A 17,123-nucleotide genomic window follows, 5' to 3' on the forward strand; every position below is an offset into this window, starting at 1 on the left:
ATTTGTTGTGTATTAACGTGGAATCAATTATATTATAGTACTCCTATACAGAAATATTTTTCAAGTCTTAATGATTATACCTATATTACCTTAAATGAATGCGTTGCTTGTAATAGACTGAGTTAATTTAATCTAAGATTATTGTAAACACAGGTAGCCTACTGACACTTGCAGCTGTTTTTTTTTTTTTTTGTAAACGTCACTGTGAACATGTGTACCACGTGTTTGTAAATGTGGTGCTTGATGTTACGTCACCATTTCGAGTGGGAGTTGAAGCTTTCGAGCTGTATGGTTTCATTTCTTAAATATAGATCGATTTTCCGACAAAGGTCACGTTACAGTGCGAAGTAGAAGGCCTTTTTACGTTGCGTTGGATTGTAATTGCCTTGTTTTTGGATTAGCAATCGCGGTTTGAGAAGAAATGAGCGTTGAGGCGTATGGGCCGAGCTCGCAGACTCTAACCTTCCTGGACACCGAGGAAGCGGAGTTGCTTGGAGCAGATACCCAGGGTTCGGAGTTTGAGTTCACCGATTTCACCCTGCCAAGCCAGACTCAGACACAAGGGCAGACTCAGAGCCAGTTGGACAATCAGGTTTGTTCCATAATTTTATGTTAAGCGTTAGTTTCATACTCTACTTCTAACATCAAATCAAGTTAGCCTCACCAAACATTCACCAGCTAAAGTAGCTAGTTAGCTGGCTGGCTAGCTAGCTAGCTAGCAACTGAAATTGCCTGGCGTGCTGCGAATCGAAAAATGTGCATCCGTGTTGCCAGCTAGCTAACAAGGATAGCTAGCTTATTAAGCTAACTGGTTAGCTGTGTTCCTCACGTTTGGTTAAGTCGCCGAGTAGCTACATTGAGAAGTACATGCACGCTGATAACCTGACATTAATGGCATGCTATGAAATTGAATGGACAGTATCACCATCCAGCGTGGTCGTAATAGAGGAAGCTGAAATGCATGATTGTATGTTACACTTTCCCGCTAAACGAGGGAGAAGTCACTGTAATGTCTACGTCGCTGCCCAACTGTATCAACGCGCTTGTTGCAAGGAGATAACTTTGGAGAGCTAACTAACATCAGCGTCTGATAAGAACACGTAGATGGGCTGTACATCTTCTGTAATGTGAGTCGTGCATTAACAGCTTCAGTGACTGCTGGCTGACTTGCTAGCAGTAGCTAACATGGTCTCTGTCTCCATATTGTTTCTGCATGCCAATTTCCACATTGTGATAACATCCGGTCTTGTCATTGGCCTAGCCAGTTAGCCTAAAACTTTTGCTTTGTTGACACTGTCAAATATGTATAGGTAAATGGTCCTGATGGCGTTTTGCAAAATGGTGACGACTCTGTCGTGAAAACAAGTCAACTTCTTGCCGAACTTAATTTTGAAGAGGATGAAGAGGACACATACTACACGAAAGACCTCCCGGTGCATGCATGCAGGTAATTCCCGTTCAAGCTGGAACGGTTTTAGGTTACGGGTGATAATGGAGTTAGACCCCTGCATGATTTCTTATCGTGTCCTCTCTGCATTTTTCTCCGTGGTGATTAACATGTATATTTTATTGCCCACCCGAAGCTACTGTGGCATCCATGACCCAGCCTGCGTGGTGTACTGTAACACAAGTAAGAAGTGGTTCTGCAATGGACGTGGTAACACCTCCGGCAGGTAGGCTGACCCTGTGTTGTTTGAAATATCCAGACAACTGTTATTAGCTCCACTGATGAGGAAATTGGAGCGTGAATTCGTTGTTGTTGTTGTTTACCTTTTTTTTCTTGCTGTCTCTCTTCAGTCATATTGTGAACCATCTGGTGAGAGCTAAGTGTAAGGAAGTCACTCTGCACAAGGATGGGCCCCTGGGTGAGACTGTGCTGGAGTGTTACAATTGTGGATGCCGCAACGTCTTCCTTCTCGGCTTCATCCCAGCCAAGGCAGACTCTGTGGTGGTACTGCTGTGCAGGTAGGGAAAAGGACCAGGTCAGATAGAGATAGTGGCATTGCAAACAAATACCTGTGTCTGTGTCAACTCAAGAGGAGGACGTTTAAAGCTTGTGATGAGATGCTGGCAAATCCCGAGCTGATGCATATCCATGAAAAGCAGATTGATAAGTGGTGTGAGGATGGGGTTAGATATGATAGGCATGGGACATTCATTCTAATACAGGTCTGTGAAGAGCACAGTGATGATGGGATTAGATATGGCAGACACAGGAGAGTTAATTCATGTTTTGATTGAGTTTGTGATGAGTCTAAAAAAATGGGGCAGTGGCTGCATGTAGCCAAGTCTGCATGTAGCCTATACCTGTACACATCTCGTGCAGGACGTTTTGGCTGAAAAGGCTGGTCTGTGTATTGTCTAAGTAAGGTGGTTACATGCAAGTGATTAGTTAGCTTGTACTGTACAGTACTTTTAATGTTGATGTTTATGCAATCCAACTTCGAAAGGATTTATGGAAAGTGTTTCAGCTTGGCATGGAAATACTGTGTTTTAATGAATTAAACTCACACAAATGTTCCCTCCATTTCAATTTGTGTCCGTTCCAGTAAATCGTATGTAAACAAGTCATATATAAAGAAAGTCATTATACATTTGTTTGTTTCTGATAAATCATCCTGAACTAAACAACATGAATGTCTCTCCTCCATTCTCTGTTTGTCTCCCTTTTATTATGTTATTATATTTTATTTTATTATTTATTTGCGTCCATAGGCAGCCCTGTGCAAGCCAGAGCAGCCTTAAGGACATCAACTGGGACAGCTCCCAGTGGCAGCCGCTCATCCAGGACCGCTGCTTCCTGTCCTGGCTAGTGAAGATCCCCTCCGAGCAGGAGCAGCTCAGGGCGCGTCAGATCACCGCCCAGCAGATTAATAAATTGGAGGAGCTCTGGAAGGTACCTGTGCGCCAGTATAAGCGTGTCAAAGAGCCCTGATGCTCATGGCTTGCGTGGTTGTTGTAGGTGTATTATGTATTCTGATGGCCTTGTGCTGTTATCCCTGTGCACTCTTTCCATCTCCTGGGTTTGTGTTGTAATTTTTTTGTTACATTTTTCAAGACCTCACAAATGTCAACAGCACTGCTTAGTTTAAACCCAGCCAAAACGGTGATTCATAGATGCAGATAATGCTAAGAACTATTCAAAAGCATGATCTTATCACTCTTCCCTCAGACAACAAGCCTAGCACACCTTGAAAAACACACTTTTTGTTAGGCAGAGGTAGTTTGTCTGTTGTATGGCCAGTGAAAACACCGTCTGGGGAGAAAAAAATGATATACAGACTAGACCTGCAGCCAGACAGTCACGCACTCTGTGTTTTAAAAGCAATTATTAAAGTTTGCATTTTGGAGTATATCGAGTGTGCAGCTCTTCACTTTATATATGGTTTTGATTCCAGGAAAACCCCACAGCCACGCTGGAGGACCTTGAGAAGCCCGGGGTGGACGAGGAGCCGCAGCACGTGCTCCTGCGCTACGAGGACGCCTACCAGTACCAGAACATCTTTGGGCCGCTGGTCAAACTGGAGGCCGACTATGACAAGAAGCTGAAAGAGTCCCAGGTCAGCTCGCACTGCCCCCTCAGTGCATTATATATTTGATTTATTGTTGGATATGATAACACTGGATATAGTAGGAATAATAGTGTGTGTTGCTTGATACTGGATGTTATTAGTGAAAATGAGACTGCATGGTAACTGTGCATGAACATGAAGGGGACTTGAATAAAGTTTTAAAGGACAGCATGTGTCCTCCAATTCCTCTAACTGAATAAGTCCTTCAAATCCTTCCTGTTTATTATGTTTAAAAATACCTTTATGCAAAAATAATAAAGGTTATAATTGTCTTATCGTTAAATGTGCTGTTATTCACCCATCTCTTGGCTTTCTGTCCCTCCCTACAGACCCAGGATAATATAACAGTCAGGTGGGACTTGGGGCTGAATAAAAAGAGGATTGCTTATTTCTCCCTTCCCAAGACGGACTCAGGTGGTAATACTTTTTTTGTAACGTCCTCTTCCCCCTCCTCCTGTTCAACAGTGGCTCATACCCATTCCATCTCCGGCCTGCATCTCCATTTGTGTGCACGTGCACGTGTGCACTAGTGCCCATGTCATGTCTGTCAGTGTTTGCAAGTGCTGTGTGGCGTGACAGTGGTACTGTAGCCATTAACCGAATCTAGTACTTAGACTGTGTCACTTAAGATTGCTTACGGTAAACGTTGTATTGACAAAGGATGCATCCAGCTGTGGTAATTCTTCTTTTCTTTTCCCTTTACTTTTTCTTCACCCCCCCATTCTCTCCCTCCCTCTTTCCCTTTGTTCTCTCCCTCTGTCTCTCCCTTCATTCTCCCTCCCTCTTTCCCTTCATTCTCTGTATCCCTCCATTCTATCCCTCTCCATCTCTTGATTCTCTCCATCTCTTCATTCTGTCCCTTTATTCTATCCCTCTCTGTGTCTCTTTCTCCTCATATTTTCTGTTTTTCTACTCCTTTCTTCTCCTCTTTCCTCTTAGACATGCGACTGATGCAGGGTGATGAGATTTGCCTGCGCTACAAAGGAGACCTGGCTCCGCTGTGGAAGGGAATCGGACACGTCATCAAGGTCCCAGACAGTATCCTTATCCTACCCGGGTGAACTCATGGCCCAATATTATTGCGTTCTTTTTCCGATGATGTCCATATATCACTACACAGGTGAGGAAGAAAAGGTATGCCATTTTAAAAATAGAAGTAAGTTCAAGTGCACTCTTAATTCCAGCCACTGACTGAAAGGCCTATTTTGATGGGAAGTCTTCATCACCTCCAGTTATAATTGCGTTTCAGCACCATTAACACTCTTTCAAGAACCTTGACCAGGAGGCGGAGGGTAGTGATGCTCTGAATAACTAGAATGGTTATGTTTTGAACTGTCCTGAGTTTGAAAAAAATATATCTATTTGGTGTCGATAATGTGTCGCGAGCAGATAAAGCACAATATATTTATATTTATATATATATATATATATTTGTTGTCCCACCCCTGTTATACACCCTCACATTTCCGCCACATGCCTCAGGTGTTAGGGACAACTTAGGTTCTTGGCTGCCTTTATTTTGCATTCCTTGACAGAGACTGTACAGATTATGGAGATGAGATTGCCATTGAGCTGAGGAGCAGTGCTGGAGCACCTGTGGAAATTCCACACAACTTCCAGGTTGATTTTGTCTGGAAGTCCACCTCCTTTGACAGGTAATTTTTCAGTTTGTAAATTTACAAGCATGACCCTATGTGTGTACTGCTATTCAATTGCATAAATGGACAAATACCGCTTTCAGTTTGTCTCTATAGCAGGAGGTCACACTGCCATTCTCAATTCATATACCTAGTGGTCCTGTGGAATGTAGTGTATGACATTTTGAGTTAGTTAATAATCAGGTTTGTCTAATCAGTAATTGGTTATTAAGGTGAGTCTCTATTCAGTAATTAGTTATTAATTCAGGAATTGGTTATTAATCATGGTCAGTCTGTTATCAGTGATGAGTTACTAATTAAGGTATGTATGTAATCCTGATGCACTTATTCAACAACATCCACTGCTATAAATTGTATATGCAGTTTTCAATTTGTCTCAGTTTTCAATTTGTGTCAAGAGGTCGCTCTGCAAATCTCAACACTAAAAGTCATGAACTTTGTGATGTGTTTTTACATGAGTAAGTGTTTTTGCCCGTGGTCTAATCTTGAACTTCCTAACCTCAAGGATGCAGAGTGCCCTGAAGACCTTTGCTGTGGACGAGACATCCGTGTCGGGCTACATCTACCACAAGCTGCTAGGCCACGAGGTGGAGGACGTCATCATCAAGTGCCAGCTGCCCAAGCGCTTCACTGCCCAGGGTCTGCCTGACCTCAACCACTCTCAGGTGAGTTCCCCCGAGTGACGAGCTGCATCCTCGTGCCACAGCATACTGGAAATACATGGAGGACTTCTTTGAGAGCTTGCTTGGGGAATTGTAGTCCAGAGTTCAATGGTCATAGATATAGTCATAATCTTTCCTTAGCGTTGTCTTTGGATTCTCAATAGCCACTCCATACCATGTGATGAGAGGTGTGCTCAGAATACACGGTGTAGTTCTTTGCAAGAGTGTCATGAAGTCCTATTTCTATTCTCATACCTGTCTTCACTGCACTACTAAATGTTTGATGTCTAACACTCGATATCAGTAACCGGAAAATATGCATGCTGGTATCCTTAAGAATAAAAATAGTAAACAGTGATGCTAAAGCATCAGTTTGAAAGGCCCAATTCTGACTAGACTCCTCGAGGTCGCGTTTAGGATTAAAGATTTGCAGCTGTTCTGCACAGTAAAATCTTAAGTGAATCAGGGCATTGGTTAGCTACATTGATTGACAGCTGGGTGATTTCTGTGTCACAGGTCTATGCTGTGAAGACGGTTCTGCAGCGCCCTCTCAGCCTTATCCAGGGCCCGCCCGGCACCGGCAAAACTGTCACCTCAGCAACCATCGTGTACCATCTGGCCAGACAGGGCAACGGGTAAGACGTGTCGACACAGCATTTTCAGTTTCACCATCCCGAAGACCTCGCTGCACAGGTCTGCAGGACGCTTTATGTGTGTGTGTGTGAGTGTGTGTGTGAGTGTGTGAGTGTGAGTGTGAGTGTGAGTGTGAGTGTGAGTGTGAATGTGTGTGTGTGTGTGTGTGTGCATATGTATGCATAGCGTAAATGAATGGGAGGCCCTCCAGTTAATGTTGTGTGCATGGGTGTAGGTGTACATATGTTTGTGTCTGTGCATATGTGTGCATGCGTGCATGGTAACACCCTTGTGTGTGTGCACGCATATGTATGTCTCTGTGTGCATGCATATTTGTGTATGTGTTTGCGCTCATGTGTGTGTGTGTGTGTGTGTGTGTGTGTGAACGCTCTGTACCCGTAGGCCTGTGCTGGTGTGTGCACCCAGTAACATTGCGGTGGACCAGCTGACGGAGAAGATCCACATGTCGGGGCTAAAGGTGGTGCGTCTGTGTGCCAAGAGCAGGGAGGCCATCGACTCGCCCGTCTCCTTCCTGGCTCTGCACAACCAGATCCGCAACATGGACAGGTAACGCACGCAGACTTAGTAGGGAACAATAATAATAATAAGACTTTTCCACACAGAGCTGCACCTAAATGGAGCATAAACCATATAATAATTTAAACACCCACCATTGAATAATAGGAAAACAGGATAAGGAGTGGTGAGGAAAAAGCAGACAAGTATAAAAAGGACAACATATCTCATACACATAGTTGACAATATCAGCCTAAGAAATGGAGATGCCTCTCCGTTAGCGCTGCTATGTCTTTGAGAGTCATGTAAATTGGTGTGTGTGTGATGTTTGTAGCATGCCTGAGCTTCAGAAGTTGCAGCAGCTGAAGGATGAGACTGGAGAGTTGTCTTCCTCCGACGAGAAGCGCTACCGGGCCCTGAAACGCACCGCTGAGAGGGAGCTCCTCATGGTAAAGCAAAACCACACACACACACACACACACACACCTATTGTCCAAAACTTGTGGTTTCTTATGTGTGCATCACCTAGAGTGATGCCCCTCTGATAATAAGTGCTGTGCGGATTATAATCTCTATGATGATTCTGCTCCTGACCAGAATGCAGATGTGATCTGCTGCACGTGTGTGGGAGCAGGGGACCCGCGGCTGGCTAAGATGCAGTTCCGCTCCATCCTCATCGACGAGAGCACCCAGGCCACGGAGCCCGAGTGCATGGTGCCCGTAGTGCTGGGGGCCAAACAGGTAAAGGAGACAGGGGCCTGACCTCTGGTCGCATACAGTTGTATGCAAAAGTTAGGACATCCCTGGGCAAATGACATCTAGGCACTTAGCTATTTTTTTTAAGTGAAAAAGGAGAGTAAGTGCAACAGATGGTTTTCTGATGTTAATGTTTTCATCTAATTTATCTTAACAAAAAAACAGCAACAGTAAATTTTGTCCTGTGCCCAGATGTTTAGACATACTCCACTGAGTCTCAAAGTGAGGGGTACAGTAGTTTGTAATTCATGTAATTTCATGAGGTGCTGGAAAGCAAATGGAAACCAGAGTGTGGTCCCTGCTTTATGTGATCAATTCACTTTTCAAGAACAAGTTGGTTGTTTTTGTTATTGAGTGTTGCCGTTCATCAGGTTTTGTTTTGGTGTGTTTGTGTGTGTGTGTCTGCCTGTGTGTGTGTTTCTTGTGCAGCTGATCCTGGTGGGAGACCACTGTCAGCTAGGTCCGGTGGTGATGTGTAAGAAGGCGGCGAAGGCGGGCCTGTCCCAGTCTCTGTTTGAGCGGCTGGTGGTTCTGGGCATCCGTCCCATCCGCCTGCAGGTGCAGTACCGCATGCACCCCGCCCTCAGTGCCTTCCCCTCCAACATCTTCTACGAGGGCTCACTGCAGAACGGAGTCACCGCTGGTACGGCCTCCTTGTCTGTCTGTCTGAGTCTGTCTGTCTGTCTGTCTGTCTGTCTGCCAGTGTTTAATTCTATTTCCTTCTGTCCATCTATCTAGCGGTCTCTCTTTCCATATATTCTCTCTCTCTCTCTCTCTCTGAAGGGATGACATTTTTTTGCAGTATTTTTATGGTCCTGAAGTTGGTTTCCGAATGTGTTTGTGAGAAGAGGGCTACTAAAAGCAACTCATTATGGCGTTTACTGTAAGGGGCTACTGACCCTAATAACACCAGTCGGAATCCAAGTCACACCTGTAAAATGTTGTCAATATTGAATCGTTTTTGCACCAAATTAAATCTACCCTCTTGTTCATAAACATCAAGGCTGTGCATATTATAAGTCTCCAAAGGGTCACTCTGCCTGAATCTGTGAACACACACATTTTTACACCTCTGTGTTCTCTCTGTGTGTGTGTGTGTGTGTGTGTGTGTGTGTGTGTGTGTGTGTGTGTGTGTGTGTGTGTGTGTTTGCGCAGCGGACCGCATGAAGAAGGGCTTTGACTTCCAGTGGCCACAGCCGGATAAGCCCATGTTTTTCTACGTGACGCAGGGCCAGGAGGAGATCGCCAGCTCAGGAACCTCCTATTTGAACAGGTGCCGTACGCTGGCTCGCCGAGCCCGAAGGCTCTGTAGAACCCTCCCTATAGAGTCGCAGTGCCAGGACTGCAGTATGCCTGGGTTTGGCACCGCTAGTGTTTAGAGCCATGAGGGGCTGAGCAAAGTGAAAGTAGGAAAAGACAATTCACCTTAATATACCTAAACGTGTACCAATCAAAAGGGTAAAGTCAACAGCGACTGAGATGTGTGAAGTGTTGGCTTTGTCATGTATTACTAATTAGTTCGTTAATGCTATGTTTGGCACTGTTTGGATCTTTTTGGATGATTTCCTTTCCTTGTTAAGAGGGTAGCCAAGATTTTCACGTTGATGTGGTGAATGATGTTTACTGTGAGACGTTTAAGATGTTCTTGGATGGTGATCTGAACTTTGAACCCTCCTGGAACTGTTATTTTTGTATTTTATTTTATTTTTTTTACTTTGTGCAGGACGGAGGCGTCGAATGTGGAGAAGATCACCACCAGACTGCTAAAGGCAGGTGCCAAGCCTGACCAGATTGGCATCATCACCCCTTACGAAGGCCAGCGCTCATACCTGGTGCAGTACATGCAGTTCAGTGGCTCTCTCCACACCAAACTCTACCAGGTATACACCTCACACTCCTCACTGTACTCTACTGGAAATACACCTCACACTCCTCACTGTACTCTACCAGATATACACATCACACTCCACATACTACATAGACAAAGCTCTGCCGGGGGGGCGGGGGGGGTCCTAGCAGGGTGGTACAGGCTTCCAACATGAAGCATGGAGAAAATTTGACCTCCTTTTATTCCTTGGTAATTTTCTTTTCTTACTGATGCAACATCAGCCTCCTAGCTGCTACTATAGTCAGTTTTAACTCCCTGGCTGTTAAAAATCACTGATATCACTACATAGCAGTGAGGAGTTATGCTAATAAGCTCGGAGCTCTGAATTAATGAAATACCCATCAGCATTGTAGTATTCCACTGAGCTGTGTTATAAACCTTTTGAAGAGGTGTTTCCTGCTAATGAATCATCACCTCAGACTGAGTTTGAGGGTCTGTGGAGATTTTCTGACGTGTGCAGAGAGACACTTTAACCATTTGTAATATTGATACAGATAATAATGTAGAGACAACGTCCAAAGAACATGTGTGGACATTGCACAGGACAGTGGTTAAGTGGCCCGTACCGTTTGTCTGCTATCTATAGGAAGTGGAGATTGCCAGTGTTGACGCCTTCCAGGGCAGAGAGAAGGACTTCATCATCCTGTCCTGTGTGCGAGCCAACGAGCACCAGGGCATCGGTTTCCTCAACGACCCGCGCCGACTCAATGTGGCCCTCACCAGGGCCAGGTTAGTCTCGCAACCAGCTGGGTCCATTTGGAGAAAACATGTCCTTTTATAATCACACACCGCAATAGAATGGTACTTTGAGTAAAATGTCTCAAATGATTGGCAAGAGCAGCTCGGGAGTAACATTGGTTTAGAGGTTGGAAGAAACGCCACTGGTCACATGCGCAACAATTCTCACATGCTACTCGCGTACCTCGAGTCCCACATTTTAAGAACCCTGTTAATCTAAAAGAGCTGTGGGTAGCCATTGGTCACACCTGTACACCTTCACCTGCGCAGGTACGGCGTGATCATCGTGGGGAACCCGAAGGCCCTGTCCAAGCAGCCGCTGTGGAACCACCTGCTGAACTACTACAAGGAGCAGAAGGTGCTGGTGGAGGGGCCCTTGAACAACCTCAGAGAGAGCCTCATGCAGTTCAGCAAGCCCCGCAAGCTGGTCAACACCATCAACCCCGTGAGTATCTCCTCATCAGTCACCAGAAACCCACTCAGTAGCCAGCTCCCTGTAGGGGAGTTTTATTATAGTAGTGTTACTCAGGTAGTCGAGTAACAACACTGGGTAGACCAGGTTTTCAGTGATCAGATGTCTGACTCTGACTGGCTGACTCTGATCTTGGCTTTGTAAAATGCCTCCTATTGACAGTATTGACACTCCTGTATGCTTACATGGCCTCCTTGTGTTCAAGTGTGAACAGAACAGAACAGACAGACAGACAGTTACTTCTGTGCTGGCAACATCAGTTCATCTCATATATAAGAAGGTGCATGCTATGTTGTCCATAACCATTTGGTGTGTTTCACAGGGCGCCCGTTTCATGACCACAGCCATGTATGACGCCAGAGAGGCTATGATCCCAGGCTCTGTGTACGACAGGAGCAACGCTGGTGAGTGTCGAAGCACAAGAATGAGCATGGGCGTGGCCTTACAGCTATTATAGCCTCTGGGTTGATGTCCAGGAAAAAAATGGAGCTGTAAAAGTTTGTGATATTAATGGTTAATTCTGTCCAGCAGACTTGAATGTAAGGTTTATTTTGTGGTAGAGAGAATTGTGGACGAAATGGGATGTGTTTATTGGTGAAAATGTAGCTGAATATGTCATTCGTGTCCCAGTGCTGTTTTACTGAACAGACATTGGATCATTGTAGTTTCCTGTTAACCAGTGTAGTTTAAAACTGCATGTTGCTGCTTTAGTCATGACTGAGTTATTATATGTAGGTCGAATTACTACTGCGTGATATAAATAACACTGGTCTCTAGTACTAATGGCCTGTGGACACTAGTCTACAGCTCTCATGAAATGAAATGGAAGGTGATTTGTGTGCCGTTATGCCCTTGCAGGACGCCCGTCAAACATGTACTTCCAGACCCATGACCAGATTGGCATGATTGGCACAGGGCCAAACCCCATAGCTGCCATGAACATCCCCATCCCCTTCAACCTGGTCATGCCCCCCATGCCTCCCTCCGGATACCTGGGACAGGTCAACGGACCAGCGGCAGGTACAGCCACTTCAGTCCCAATTTAACATCCACAATTCAAGATTCATTTGCTAAACCTGACGAGCATAGCAAAGAACCAAATCATGTCCGGGGGGGGTTCAATATCGGTGTTGCAGGAGGAAAACGTAGCCTGTAGTGTGGGTTAAATGGTGTGTACAGAGGAACTGTTCGAGAGAGAGCCAGGTGGGAAGGCATAGGTAGCTTATTATATAACGGACACATATAGGCAGGTGTGACCAATTAACCAATAATCCCTCCCGTAGCGATGCCTATGGACATGGAGTGGCACCTCTTCTGCTCTCCTTGCTCGTGTAGTCCTTTGTAAGAGGAGACAAAGCCGAAGGTTCACATTACTCACTGAATGTCGAGGGAATTATACAGTTCTGTACGAGCTTTGTTCATGGTCCTTCTGTGTTTCTTCAAAGTTCCATCAGGTTTTAGTTACGAAGTCAATGAAGGTCTAAGATAACCAAATCTCCCATTCAGTACAATACTGCATGCAGGCTGTTCTCTTTGTTAGTGGTGATTTGTTTTTTTCTCACAATATCAGGCTTTAGTTACCCAGTGAATGAAAGTGTATGCTTGGGAGATGACTCATTCAGTACAGTACATACACATAAATGCTTTAATACCAAAAGAAAATCTTCTAAAGCAACACCTTGCTTTAGTCGCCTAGTGAATGAAAATGCAAGATTTAAACGCATGTGCTGCATCTCCTCTCCCAGGCCGCGGGGCTCCGAAGGGGAAAACGGGTGGGCGTGGCGGGCGCCAGCGCAGCCGTGGGATGGGTAACCACGGCGGCGGTCAGGCCACCATGTCAGGCAGCCAGGCGAGCCAGGACTTGGTGTCCCAGCCGTTCTCCCAGGGCCCCCTGACGCAGGGCTACATCACCATGAGCCAGCCCTCGCAGATGAGTCAGCCAGGCCTGTCCCAGCCTGAGCTCTCACAGGTGACTAACACACACACACACACACACACAGTGTGGTTAACCTCTCCAGTCCCACTTAAATGTAGTTCCACTTTCAGTAGCTTGACGTACTGTTCACTTCATATAAAAGTCATTAATTAAACAGTTCAATTTGTTTTCTACACATCACTTATTGTACTTGCACACATAGTTAGAAAGGAACAGTTTGACAATGGACAGTTGTCTATAGTAGTCTGCTGTTTTTGTCAGTTGTTTGTTTTTGTTATTGACCATTGTTCCTGGGAAAGGCTGTGATAACCTAAGATGTCTGTAACATTTAGCGCGACACACAGTCTCTCACAAACATCTCTTGGGAAACCAAACTTACCCACTGTTTTGGTTCTCCCAAAAATAGGATAGTTACCTAGGTGACGAGTTTAAGTCTCAGATCGACGTGGCTTTGTCCCAGGACTCCACCTACCAAGGTGAAAGGGCATACCAACATGGCGGAGTGACTGGTCTGTCGCAGTACTAGAGTGTAAGAACCTTTTTCTATTATATACCAGCCAACACACACAGCTCCTCTCTTACATGCGTATTAATATATAATACATCTGTATTAATTATATATAAGCATAACCATACTTACTAATATATAATATGTCTGTATTACTTATATATAATCATAACAATACTTACTAATATGTAATACATCTATGTGTGTGTATGTGTTTTTAAAACTATGTTTTTGGCCCATAAAAGTCATATGTCATTAGAGACTTATGTTGTATCTAAACTGCAGTCGTGTGTAATATGCAGTCCTGTCGTGTGTAATATGCAGTCCTGTCGTGTGTAATATGCAGTCCTGTCGTGTGTAATATGCAGTCCTGTTGTGTTTAATATGCAGTTCTGTTGTGTGTAATATGCACTGACTTGAGCAGTTGTGTGTTCTGTCTCTGCAGGTTGTTGGAGAGGGAGCTAGGCTTATGCTGAGCTTAGTCCCTCAGCATTTTAAATCTGGGTAATAATAACTAAAGACCAACCACGGATGCCCGTTTTCCACTGTTATAACTGACGCACCATGGTGTGAAAGCAACAGGAGAGAGAAACCAACCAATCACCTGAGTGAAAAAAGAGAGAAATCAAAAAGAAGGGGATAGCTGGACAGGAAGAGAAAGGAGAGGGAGGAACAAAGAGGAGGAGAACCAGGCAGAGAGGGAGGGGAAACAGAGAGAGAGAGCAAGGGTGTGAAAGGGAGAAGCCGCTGCTTGCACACGACCGCTGATAGGACGAGGAGGGGGACCCGTAGGACTCGGGGACGTGCTGTGGGAGACAGACAGACAGAGAGACAGAGGGGGCACATCTAGGATCCACGTGGGGGACAACAAGATTGTACTAAAGAGAGAGAGAGCGGGAAAGAGAAAGAGAGAGTGGGAAACCGAGGAGGAAGAAGGGACCCACTCTCTTCACCTCTCTTTGGACAGGAAGCCCACCCCTGTCTCATCCTCTTCCCCACCGCCACAACAAATCCCACTCATCCGCCAACCCCACCTTGACCCCTGACCCTTGCCCCTCTTGACCCCCCCCCCACCCCCCAGAAATCTGCGAGGAGTGAGTGGCGGTCCACCAGCCTCCCTGCCTGAGCTGAGAGACAGAGAAGACTCAAGCTCTCGCACAGTATCGCAAAAGTCCACACTTTCGCCTGCTATGAGCTGAGATAGACAGACAGAGAGAAAGAAAGAAAGAGATGGAGAGAGAAAGAGACACGAGAGTGAGGGCAAAACTGCCTGAAGCAGCCCATCTGGGGAAACTTTTCTTTTCCCGCCTCAAAGTTGATCCGAAGTGCTTCCAGGTTCTCATGAAGTCCAGCACACGTTTGAGGGGATGGCGTTTGGTTTGAGGGTGCTGAAGTGATCGAGTGTTCGAATCTCATCTCAAACAGTGCTGTGCTGCGCCGCGTCACTGAAGGACGATTCAACTTTGAGGGGAGTTTTTCCACACGGAGTCTGTTGTCGCAAAAGCGGAGAGCTTGCCAGTGTGTCGCCAGCTTTCCAAACAAGTCTTTCTTTTTTAGGTGATTCACTAAGGAAAAGGGGTAGTCTGATAGTGGCTATAGGGTTTTTTGTTGTTTTGTTCTTTCTTTTCTTTGTCTCGAGATTTAAGGGGCAAAGTAATGCGAGACAGATTAGATTTTTTTTTTAAGATTGATCATTTTCTTTCACCAAAATGCTGAGGCACGGAGAACCCACTTTGGCTTGCTTATTTTTCTTTTTGTCGGATCTCCAAAGCAGCCTTGACTTCACCACGCCACCTTTCCCATGCCTATGCCCACACAGTGCCCGTCGAAATGCCAGCATTGTTCACTTGCAGCATCTTTTTCAAGATCTTTCCAATAGGTAGAGTTGTAACACACCTGAGAAAGGTACAGAATCTGCGCCACCAGGCAGACGGTGTGACTTTTCTGTAAGTGTATGTGAAAGTAACACGCATGACCGTTGTGTGGACCGCTGAATGGCGGACACTGATGTTGAGGATAACATTTTGGATGTAAACTTTTTGCGAAGTGCAGTCAATATGCTCTGGTTAAGGCAATCATGAGTTGTTTGTGTTACTGTGACATGCATTTGAAGGTCATTTTTAAAATCGCTGGTCTTCTGTTTGAAACAAACAACAAAAAAAAAAAAAACATTCAAGCACCACTTTGTAATTTGACATTCTTGAAAAGATTATTTAAATCCAAGACGAATCAGTGCTTGTGACATTTTTCTTCTTTGAAGTAAACATTTCGGCCAACAGATGCGATTGACGTTTGTGACATGAGGGGAGACTAGAAGGGACTTTTGTTTGAAACGTTTGGATTTGTTTAGTCGCTGTTTTTGCTTTTTCCGCTCTACTTTATAAGCCGCAGTGCTTGTAGTGAGTGAGTTTGGCCAGTAGCTTTAGTATCTCCCAGTTGATCCTCCTCATTTTTATTTATTTTTTGCTGTGATTTTGTAGTAGTAGAATTGACTGCTGTTCAGAATTCTTGATTTTATTCATTTTGGCTATCAGTATCATACACAGACTTGTTCACTGTTATTAATAAATTGTGATCGCCTTACATCATGATATTATGGAACAGTCTACAAGACTTGTTTTGCATCACCTTACTGTTTTAGTGGTCTTGTCTAATATCTAGAAAGTGGCATCCATTATTTTGGGAAGAATAATCTATCCCATCTTTTCCCAGCCTATGGGCTGTGCCACATTCATTCTATTCATTTGTTTTTGTGATGGTCATTCTAAATCGTCCAATAGCACTATCAACTGTAGAACTCTCCATTGCTATGACCCACTGTTTAAGCAAGCAGGACTCACTTCCATTCAGTGCTTCTGATGGTGTTTCATACTTCTGTGAGCTTTATGTGTCCCAGTGACAATCATCACCATCTATTTGTGTTGAAGATGGCTCAACATTGCCAGATGTAGTTGTAGTAGTGACTATTGAATGTGTTACAGTTTGTGTTACAGAATGCATTACTATCCGCATTGAGATAGTAGGATTTGATTGGGGGGGGGGACGACAAACTAGGGTTTAACCTCAGTCCATGTTCATGATACCAAAATTATATATTGATAAAGGATATAGTTATATATTGTAATTGAGAGAATGTGAGAACAAAATCTTTATGAAGCACTGGGAATGTTTCTATGTTGTGTCTTTTCCCCCAAAGTTATCATTTGTAGCTTTTTTTATTTCCTCAGTGGACTTCATTACAGATCCTAAGCTTAATTAGCTACAATAATGATATAAAAAGATCATGTGCTCATCAAGAAAAATGAATTTGTTGTTATAATGAAATGTTCAGCCCAGTATGAATAATTTCACACGTCAGTTATGAAACGAAGCTGGGGGTGGCCGTAACATCTACAGCATATTTTATCGTAAACAATTACTACTCAAACGTACTCAGAGATGTTCTAATCCAAATATACCTGAAGTCTCTTAAAACCATCATAAACCCACCACAAAGCATATGTCTGACATAAATCCATGGTAATAACAAGTAGACAAGTCTACTTATTAGAAGAAAAAGCATTATGTCGTTTTTACCACCTTAAGTTCTCCATGTTGGTTATACTCAAAGCTGAGATTTCATTGCATTGCAGGATCTTGTCACTGTATCCCCTCAAGCTATATCTAAAGTGTTTAAATAAAGGCTTAATTTGGCTTATGTTGAATATCACGTTGTCCGAGTTTATTTCTTTACTGTGAAGTTTATTTATCTTTTTATTCAAAGAGGGCCAACTTTTGTTGTCTC

At 44.3% G+C, this 17,123-nt stretch overlaps 1 protein-coding gene across 4 annotated transcripts; it reads left to right on the top strand.

The window, feature by feature from the left end:
- The first annotated feature begins 163 nt into the window (after positions 1–163).
- upf1 (UPF1 RNA helicase and ATPase) lies at positions 164–17,045 on the top strand. 4 transcript variants are annotated; one of them, XM_031560407.2, is made up of 24 exons: positions 164–592; positions 1,311–1,447; positions 1,584–1,673; positions 1,798–1,965; positions 2,716–2,896; positions 3,399–3,560; positions 3,902–3,989; positions 4,512–4,616; positions 5,119–5,227; positions 5,736–5,895; positions 6,409–6,527; positions 6,928–7,092; positions 7,376–7,490; positions 7,639–7,782; positions 8,227–8,440; positions 8,953–9,070; positions 9,521–9,677; positions 10,272–10,414; positions 10,694–10,868; positions 11,218–11,299; positions 11,754–11,915; positions 12,641–12,864; positions 13,238–13,360; positions 13,785–17,045. In XM_031560407.2, exons 1-23 carry the CDS (start codon positions 422–424, stop codon positions 13,355–13,357), a joined length of 3,309 nt encoding a protein of 1,102 aa, XP_031416267.1. In that variant the 5' UTR covers positions 164–421; the 3' UTR covers positions 13,358–13,360; positions 13,785–17,045. The 4 variants fall into 4 exon arrangements, with proteins under 4 accessions (XP_031416267.1, XP_031416268.1, XP_031416270.1 ...); XM_031560408.2 differs by having other exon boundaries at positions 3,902–3,986; XM_031560410.2 differs by having other exon boundaries at positions 3,902–3,986; positions 4,512–4,610.
- Positions 17,046–17,123: the final 78 nt, after the last annotated feature.

Source organism: Clupea harengus, chromosome 22 (genome assembly GCF_900700415.2).
Source record: "Clupea harengus chromosome 22, Ch_v2.0.2, whole genome shotgun sequence".
Classification (NCBI taxonomy): Eukaryota; Metazoa; Chordata; class Actinopteri; order Clupeiformes; family Clupeidae; genus Clupea; species Clupea harengus.

Excerpts from the sequence above, each read along its gene's own strand:
- upf1 (XM_031560407.2), top strand. The coding sequence starts at position 422 with ATGAGCGTTGAGGCGTATGGGCCGAGCTCGCAGACTCTAACCTTCCTG. Across the intron at positions 5,896-6,408 it reads CTGACCTCAACCACTCTCAG|GTCTATGCTGTGAAGACGGT; the intron begins GTGAGTTCCCCC and ends TCTGTGTCACAG. Across the intron at positions 7,093-7,375 it reads CAGATCCGCAACATGGACAG|CATGCCTGAGCTTCAGAAGT; the intron begins GTAACGCACGCA and ends TGATGTTTGTAG.